Here is a 10023-nt window from a genome sequence, read left to right on the forward strand (position 1 = left end):
CCCAGATGTGGCTGGCTTGAACGTTGTGCCCACGCACTATGTGTTGCCATAGAAACCCTTTATAATCAAAACTAAAAGCACACATTACTTTATGTAAGGTTTTTTTTTTCTTTCCTTTTCTTCTTCTTGTGCTTTTCTATTGATGTTACTCCGGCTTGATGTCTGGGATCAACAATGAGTTAATGGACCTCGATTTCAAACATGTCCTCTTTCCAGTCTGATGAGCTGCATTAGTGTGTAAAGGTTTGGAGCCGTCCTTAGAGGCATCCCTGATAAAGATCCATAACACAATTCATATTTTATCACCTTTGCACAGTCCTGGGAACGGATGACTACAGTTGCATAACAGTGAGCTGGTGGAGATTTCTTTTTACCTCCCTTAATATCCTGTCCACTGCACATGATGACCAGATAAGCCTGGATCCTGATTCACCATGTTTGCCACATCTCTTGTATTAAAAATGTAGTCATTGTCGGACCTATTTTATTGTGGCTATTTAAACATAGCTATTTTATTGCAGCCATTTTCTGATTTATTTAAAACGAATGACATTTTGATGAAAGGTTGTAAAAAATAAAAATAAAAAAACATATACATTTTTTGTGTGTGATTATTCTACTGGGATGAAAGATGCTTTGGGCCTCATTTACACAAAGCCGGTTTTTCAGTGAGACCGTTACGTTTATGTTGCGATCCAGCTGTAAGTTTACACGACTCCAGCGATTGGAGTCTCTGACACTGGCACATTTGGAAACCAGGACTCGGAGCGGGTGTTTTCAGGAAATACACCCTGCAGAGGCGTGAGATATCCCACAGTTGTGAAAGCGCAGAACATACGGCTGCAGGGTTTGTTCTATGCCAGCACAAACATATAAAAAAAGAACCAATGGCACATAGCTTTGATCTGTGTTGTGCTACTTAACCTGTTCAGTTTAACATGTCGAATATATGCGTGTTACATTCCAATTAATAAAATACAGCTTCATATTCAAGGTTTGACACCGTCGCTTATCGATATTTAAAATTCTGACAATGAATTAATTCTATGCTTTCTCAGTTTCTATGTCGGCAACATCAGCTTCCACTTCCAACATGTCACCAGTGTGAACAAGATGTTGTTTTCGCCAAATCTCTGATTCTGCAAGTTGATTTTCAAGAGACCTGCAGAAAAGCAGTTAACTTAGTTAAAAGCAGCTCAGTTAGTTCAGCTAAACACAACTAGAAGAGCACGAACAATGTCCTGCTGACAAGTCCTGCTTTAATTTTGTCCTATTAATATCAATTTTCCTTTATTGTTCAGTTGTAGATGTTTTCAGGGTTCCCCGCGTTTAATCTTTGCAGTGGATTATTTTTAAAGGTGTTTACTTCCATCGCTTGCTGAGAAAGAGGTTGACCTTTTCTTCATTACAGGCCCATTGATCCTCCTCTGTGTCTGAGGTTTTTAAGGATAGGCCCTGATGGCTGGGCTGCTGTGTGAAAACAATCCAGCTGTGGGGATAAACACAATGAGGAGTCCGACAGTTTCAGATCAAAACAGGGTGTGGCGAGAGAACGAGCCGTGCGTCTGGGGATGCTAGGGGTTACGCTCTGGTATGTGCATTTGTTTTGGTTGACTATCTGACATGTACGGCGGACAATTTGTCCTTCAACAATCGCTTGTCTCTTCAGCTGCAGCGGGTCAGAGGTCAGATTAGTGAGCAGGCTGTGGATCACTCAAATGCAGGCAACTTGTGACTGGATGGGAGAGTTTGAAAAGAGAAAAAGAGGCAGAAAGAGGAAGAGAAGTACGTGTGGGAGGAAGACTGTTGATTGCAGCACTTCATGTGTTTGCCTTGATGTAAAGAGTTTGTGCTAAAAGAGAAAAACATTTTTATTTGTTTCTTTAATTAGGACATCTTAATAATGGGGATCCAGATGTCTGGACCCAGAAAAACAACATGAGTATGTGTTTTTATTGGTTTTTATGTTAAACCAACAAAAGTGGTGCATAACTGTAAAGTGGGGAAAAAAATGACTAAACAAAGTTTAGTCATTTAGTGAGCTCCCTATTGTGTAGCACATTTCATTTGGTGTGCAAAACTCATTTGTCACTACCAATTTAGAAATCAAAATAATATCTTTTCAGTCAACAGAGAGCTCCTGTGAACAGCAATTTCCAAGTCTTGCCACAGATTTTCATTTGGATTTAGGTCTGGACTTTGGCTAGGCCATGCTAACACATGAATATACTTTTATCCAATGTAATGTAGCTCAGGTTGTATGTTCAGGGTCATTGTCCTGCTGGAAGGTGAATTTATTCCACACTCTCAAATCTTTTACAGGCTTTATATCTTAATTTATACCCATACAATAAAAGTGTCGGACATAAGGTGGCGCCAAACATAGCGGATAAAGAAAATACAGTGGTGGGATATCTAACTTTGTGCACAATTTATCTTGTGGGAAACAAGGATACAAAAACTGCGCTGATACTCTTCTTCTCCTCCTCTTTGAAATAGACTACATAAAAGTCAGCACATTATCACCCCTTAGGAGGCAATAGTGAAAACTCTGAGTGGAAAGTGTGCTTGTCTGTGAGTTCAAAGCTGCTGGGCGGACACACACAGAAACATCTAACGCATTAAACTTTCTTCCCAGATTGACCAGCATCCACTTTCCCATCAGCACCTACCTACCACCACTCTATGGTGTGTGATTATCTTCCACTAAATAATAATCGTTGCCTCTTACAGAACTCATTGAACACGAGGATATGGTTTCATTGTCTGTTTGAAACTAGAAGCAGTGGCTCTCTCTGAATGAAGTCATTGAGGCAAATAGACCTGGTGGAAAAAGTGCCAGATTAGCATAATGTGAATGGTATGGTGTGTAAGAGCCTGCTACCCTTGAAGTAGAAGTGGGTCATGCTACATTTCCATATTTCACACGTATAGTTAACCCCAGACTGATATTATGTGTTGAATTATTGATGCTTATTCATTATAGTCAAGGCATTCATTTTTAATAAGCGTAGTAAATGAAGATGGTTCACTAATGAAAGAAGCTTCGTCTCATTTGGGGCCTTCGAGGGGGGTCCTAATAGAGCTAAAGCCTCAAAAACAAACTACAAAGAGAAATTCTGATTACTTTGTCTGTCTCCTGTGGTTCTTTGTCTCCTCACAGATGACACCAAGATTGCGCTGCATCTCAGAGACAACCAAGGTGAGTCTTCAAAAGCAGAACATTGTAATGACTCTGAGAATTGGTGCTGCTTGAAAACAAATTCTCGTTTCCTGTTTGAGAGAAATTGCGAGTCCGCGGCTTTCTATCACGCTTCTGGCTGCTAAAATGCCACATGCCTCCAAATCAGCAGAGCACAGGCACTGCGAGGATGTTTTTGCATTTATTTTCTTTGCATTTAACTTTTTTATCACCCTGTATGAGGTTGTAATTCTATTCAAGGTGACGGGGGTCTGTGAAGAAGATGCAGCTTAAGCATAGGAAGTCATCTTGAGGTGATTTTAGGTGCAGCAACAACACAGCTAGACTAAATCACCTTTTTTTCTCAGGAGCGGAGCAAAACTAGATTGTAGATAGTTCTGCTTTCATTGTAGGTTTCTTTAAATCTCTTGTGAGGTGAGGGAGCAGGATTAGCCCCTCCGTACAGCTGATTTGTCTGGGTTTCTGCTGAGGTCATCTGTCCGATGCGTTTTACTGCTCTGTTAGAGCTCTGCTTCCTTAGACACCTTAATCAAGACCAAGATAATGGAGGACCGGCCTCCACCTGCAACAGAATGCCCCCACTCCACAACATTAGTTAAGCACTGCCGGGATTTTCTGTCACTGATGCTCTTTAATGACAAATGGTGTGTGAAAACCACCACACCAACCGGTCTCATGCTATATTTTCTCCATCCTCCTACATCGCTGAGCATTTCTATCCCAGTTTTGTGGCTCCAGCATGAACTGATTTCTGATCATCTCTGAATCCCAGTCGCACAGCCTCCGCCGCCGTGGCAGACCAGAAACCCGTCAAATCATTTTGGCTTCCTACTGAAACTGAAACGACATAATATCAATCTCTCTTCTTTTTTTTTCTTTTTTTTTTTAAAGCTCTCTGTAGCTTCAAAACTGAATGTAATCAGGTGTCTTTTTTCCAGACAAACTGTTTATATACATACATGTATGTTATTAATATTTCTCAATGATTGAACTTAATGGATGCTCTGACCTATACAGTTATAGCGAGCGTTCTCACATGTTGGACAGGTTTGATTACCATTCTGTTATTCTGTGCGCTGGATATGAATGAGGCAGAGAGCCAGGGGAGAGCTTGGTGGGCTGACAAGCTCTATGCTGCCTTCAGCTGCTAATTAAAGACAGAGAGAAGCCTGGGGAGAGGTTGTCAGGGGGCATACAGAGGAAATAAAATGGATGCGACCTGAACCTGGTGTACATCTGCTGAATACATACGTTATAGCTTGCTTTCTCTGTTTCACTGCGAGTAAATGAGAACTGAGCTTATTCTTGTCCCCGAATGTTTTATTTTAGCTGAAAAATTGGGAAGAAATTGCAGGAGAAGCTGTTTTGTTCTCCTGAAAACGAGCCAAAAACGATAAAAAGAGATTGGTAGAGCTTTACAGGAAGCTCTTTACATCTTTCAAAAGCACCATCACAACCTCTGCTGTGTCTAGTGGCAAGCATGAATCTTAAGTGATCCACACACCTGTCACTTCACCAATAGCTTGCAGGAAGAGAAAATTATCTTTTAAGTTTAAAGTTTAAAGCAGACCTTTCAAGGCCTGCAGAAGGACAGCAAATATAAAGCAATGAAAATGTAGGATACGATTTAAATTGCTCTTTCACACATGCATGCCTCAATAAACTCGTCTAAAGTGCCATCTCTGTTTTCAATATGGTAAATATATGAACTTCAGGGAATATTGAAACCATTTCAGTTGATAAATGGTGAGTGCCCCCTAGTGGCTACCAAGAGAGCTGCAATAAAATTTGAAAATGTTTTTAAATAAAATATTTTTTTTTTTAAATGTAGCCTTTTGAAACGAATACAAATGGGTTTTCTTTTCAGTAATGCCAGCTGACAGCGCCGTCAACAGGGTGCCAGGCACGCATCCTCTGCACACCGGTATGATCTTGGGCATCCTGCTGGTGATGCTCATCATGATTGCCGGCGTTCTGATCACGGTCTACATGTACCATCACCCAACCTCTGCTGCCAGCCTCTTCCTCATCGAGGTGAGTTGTAGCAGAAACATCAGGGTAAAAACTCTGGCTTGAGTTTTTACCGTCTGTTCATTATTTCTTAGTCGTTTCTGTCTGAGAAATAAACCAGACCTTTTTCAGACAAACTAATCACAGCTGACTTTGTTTTTTTTGGGGGGGTTTTTCTCAAGCAGCATCAGACCTGCTGGCGTAACACTAGAGATATGATTTACATGCAGCAGAGGTTATCGACTTTGTACCAGGGTGATATCATAATACACAAATTAAATATCAGTCAAATAACTGCCAGGGAACATTGTAACTTTATTTCTGAGGCGGTGGTAATGTTTGGCCATCAGTTTGAGACCTTAACCTTAAGCATACTTGGGTTATTAAGCAGAACGATGATGCAAAACACTGAATCAAGGCGACGTTTAAATGGCTCCAAAAGAGAAAATTAATGTTTTGAAATGGCCTTAGTAAAAGTCAGGGTTTGAATTTAATGCTGTTACTGTGGCAGACTGTTGATGCATTGAAAGTCTTCAGTGTGACTGTATGAAGGTGGTTTTGAACACAGTTTATTTTCCATTATAGATTAAATCACTATTAGAAACTTCTTGTCGTATTACCTCAAGTTATTTTTGTCTCTTTAAAATATTTTAAACAATCTGAAACACACTTACGAGTGATAAATACAGAAGGAAATGCGTATGAGAGTAAATACTTTTTGACAGTAACCTTCAAACATTGTAGTTTTATCTTCCATCTTGACATGTGTCCTCTCCACCCAACCGCAGAGACGCCCGAGCAGGTGGCCGGCCATGAAATTTCGCCGGGGTTCAGGTCATCCCGCGTACGCTGAGGTGGAGCCGGTGGGCCACGAGAAGGAGGGCTTCATCGAGTCAGAGCAGTGCTGAGGGAGGAGGTGAGGCATTCTCATCCCCCACTTGGTGCCTCCCTCTCAACCCATCCTGCTTCACCGGGAGCCTCTCACCCAGAACCTCCAGGATCGACCTATCGGAGCTTTGGTAAAACTCTGAATTTGGCCCTTTAGAGCTAGATGAAACCCACTGAACAGCTCCTGTCGGTGAGGAACAGACTTGCTGGGGACAGGGGGGGATGGGACGGCACTGAGGCATCATCAATTCAGCTGGCATTGGTAAGGATTTCTGGCTGCTGGAGGGACTGGACTGACTGGGTTGTTTTTATCCAAGCAGGAAGCAGGGTGACCTATATAATATATATTTTCAGAACCAATACAGAGTAAGTGAACAGAGACTTCCACTTGATTGTCAGTGGTGTTATAAGCCTTTGTATATCCATCTGGTTTATACTAGTTTTCCTTTCTATTCCCTTTTTTTTTTTTTTTGCAATTATCAGTACGATAGGCTTGGCACATTTCTCTGTTGGTACTGCTTTTCAATACCTCAGCAGATGTAATTGACTTTTCCACAGCCTGCTCTGCTGTGCGACATGACGTGAGCTGAACAGTCATTGAGATCAATCAGAGCCCTGAACACTCAGCTTCTTTTTTTATGGGTTAGTTTATGATGATCGGCTGGGGAAACTTTGTGTTTTGTTTTGTTTTGTTTTCATGGGTGATGGGAACATTTGTTTTGTGTTTTTTTTATATTCATTAAGGCCGTGCCCTTTTGTCCCTGACTAGAATTTGCACAGTTTTTTTCTTTCTTTCATTTTCATGCACATTTTTAGATCTTGCAGATTTACAAGACAGGTGCTTGTGAGTGTGAATATATTTTCTGAAGTGTCAGTGATTTGTGTGTGTGAATACAGAGGAGTAGTTAACAGCACTGATGGGATATCTGCTTACTATGTGGGGTTTTATGCTTGAGCTGGCTCTGTACAGGTGACTTACATTCAGAGGGTCAGAGGATGTGCAGTCAGGTCTTTACATACAGTCATCATGATAATGAATGGTATACATTTTAAATTACTTCTAACCTTTTTCCAGATTGTACATACAACTCCATTTATTTAAAAAAAAAACAAAAAAAACAATTGGGCATAGAAATTTTAATCTTTTGTAGATTTTCTTTGATCCACGGTAATATTTGGTTAGCCACTTTCTGATCAGTAGGATTATTTAGTTTGAAAGCTTCATTCAATTCATTTAAGTCTTTGCCTAATTTCAATTTATTGTAGATTTTCTCGAATCCTCACAGTTAAAATTATGCACAATCTTCCTCACTAATCCTTGATTAAATGTCCCATGGCAAGTTGCACCTTGATCACAGGCTTTTTTGGTAGCTCTCACCAACATTGTGTTATGATACTGGCTTCATGTTTAGCCACTTGTCATAAATGCAAAATACTCCACAAATTCTTAATCCGAGGGTTTGGGTTATCTTAAAGTTAATCTGCTTTATTTACTCCAAAATCATAGGTTCTATAAGGGATTATTGTTCATTGAAACACCTAATTGTGATGATATTTAACTTTTAAAAGTCTAACTTCTGATTGGAAGTGAATGATAAGCCTTCATTTGACACAGTCAAATAGCACTTGTTTGAAATGGATTATCCTAAAATCTGAAATACCCAAGTTTGTGAAAATATGCATTTCCTCTTGTAGATCTTCAATAAGTTCTTTGTACTTTTCCAATGTTCTGAGACTGTGTGGAGTGAGAAAATCCACATCAACATCCAGTTAAATTATGTTTAGAAAATTGTTAAAAATAATTACAATAATTAATGTGATGAATGTATGTAAACGTCTGGCCGTAACTATTTCTGAAAACAAATGTCACTGATTGGAGTTTTATTGAATTTAAAGGACTGTTTCCTTTTCTAGTTTCACAGCAGGAAATAACCAGTTCTGAACATAATAATGTATATACCAAACCAAAACATTTGCAGATTCAGGTAACTCATGGCAAACATTTATATTATAGCGGTGATGGTACTGAGAGACATTTTTTTTATTTTTTATGAGTGGCCTTTTTGTCCTCTACTTTTTTACTTAAATGTGAACACTGTTGTGTTTTTCTTGCTGTCACAGATCAATACGCAATCTAAACATTAATTTCTGCTGATTACACCAATGATTGTGGACTTATTGTTGAGGCAGACGCTCAAGATCAATATACTGAAATTCTAATTGCAAAACAAAAAAGTGCAATGTTCCATCTGTTCAGGACACAGAAAATGCATAAACTTTCCAGTTGTTTTGATGTTTATTTCTGCTCACACCACGTTGCCATCACATTGAAACCAAAGACTAATCAGAACCATTTTCCCTCACAGCCTCCACACCTCACAACTCAGCTGCCATTAGCGGTAGCTTTGATGAAGTACTGTTACGATAGTCAGAAGCCATTTTCTGTTATTAAAAACTGTGTACAAAGTATTCTTTGAAAACAGCAAAAATTGTAAAACATGCTAAATCCTTCTCCTATGTCCTTAAATTATTAATAACTCTGAAGACATGTAAAAATTTCCAAATACATAGAAACTTTAAAACATTGTAAGGGTGAAATTAACAATAACTACAAAAACCAGCCAATAACGTTTTTAGTTTAGGCTGATACTAGAAGCTTCCTGGATAAAACGCAAAAATATATTTTTTATCTTTTTGTATTCAATGCTAACCAACTTTCTGATTTCAAGTAAGTTAACATAGAGATATTTTCTGTTAAAAGAATTTTAAAAATAGAACAAAGACAAAATTAGCAGTAGTTATAGAAGCTAGCTAACAGAGCTTTTTGTTTAGGCTAATGCTAGCTGTTGTTTGACATTAACACAGAAACTCATTTGTTAGTATCAAATGTTGTATGCCTTTATGATTTGAATTAGATGAATACCTTTCCTTTTTCTGAGATTTTATAGAGGTTCTACAGACAAAATTTGCTGTATGGATGTTAGCAAGCAAACCTTTTAGCTTAGACTTTTGCTAGTAATTCTTAAATTAATCTCAGAAAATTCATCAACACCCCTACCAAAATGACATAATAATGTGTAAAATAATGTTATTTTGAACTACAAAAATATTTATTTTCCTAAATTAATATAATACTGTTTTAAGAAAATTGGTTTTCTATTGAAAACTGTATTGGTCACATTTAAATACCACAATAAAAACAGATGTTCCGAATGGCTTAATTGTGCAGAACACAGGATATTTATCCAAACAATTATAGGTCTATTTGGAAATTTGGAACCCACATTGGCACTTTCCAGTAGCCAGTGCTCCAAGAAGAGCATCTCCCTATCCTTTTCAAACTTCTTCTGCTTAGAAGCTTTGCAGCTTCTTATAAAACTACCCTCAACTAATGTTTTGCAATCTGTTCTTACACTGTATGTTAAATCCACCAAAGGACATCCTTCAAATGTTTTAAGACTCTCAAAATGAGGTAGCCTTGAGACAAATAAAAAATAGTATCAGTGCAGCTGTAAACACTTTTTAATAACACTTTTTAAATTGTGTTGCCTCCACTAACATATCAATCTACCTTAAGTCTTTTAAAAACCAACTAAATGACAGAATAACATTCTGGGGTAGACCCCAGTTCATAATGATCATAACTTACAACAGGACAAAATATTTCTTGGAGTTGCTTTTTAGAGCCTCCATATTCAGCCATACTTTTGGAGGACTGACATTTCTGTGAAAATAAAGAAACTGTGCCCCACAGGAAGTTCAAAAGCATTCATTAATGTTTTCAACTGCCAGTTCATAAAATTGCCAAATGCATCTACAGAAGTCACTATTCTCAAGAGCAAGAGCAACTAAGGGAGAAGGCTTAGCATCAAAGCTAACAGTTTCTTTTTCTTTTTCCTTTCATCTTTACAATCAAAGTCATG

At 38.5% G+C, this 10023-nt stretch overlaps 1 protein-coding gene across 1 annotated transcript in view; it reads left to right on the top strand.

Annotated features, from left to right (window-relative positions):
- plxdc2b (plexin domain containing 2b) overlaps nt 1-10023 on the top strand; it is a 79523-nt gene extending 69500 nt beyond the window's left edge. The window contains exons 12-14 of the mRNA XM_007555640.2: nt 3164-3202; nt 5070-5236; nt 6001-10023. Of these exons, the coding sequence (XP_007555702.1) occupies nt 3164-3202; nt 5070-5236; nt 6001-6120 (326 nt within the window). The 3' untranslated portion in view covers nt 6121-10023. The remainder of the gene's footprint in view (nt 1-3163; nt 3203-5069; nt 5237-6000) is intronic.

This window comes from Poecilia formosa, unplaced genomic scaffold, assembly GCF_000485575.1.
Source record: "Poecilia formosa unplaced genomic scaffold, Poecilia_formosa-5.1.2 Scaffold71, whole genome shotgun sequence".
NCBI classification, from domain to species: domain Eukaryota; kingdom Metazoa; phylum Chordata; class Actinopteri; order Cyprinodontiformes; family Poeciliidae; genus Poecilia; species Poecilia formosa.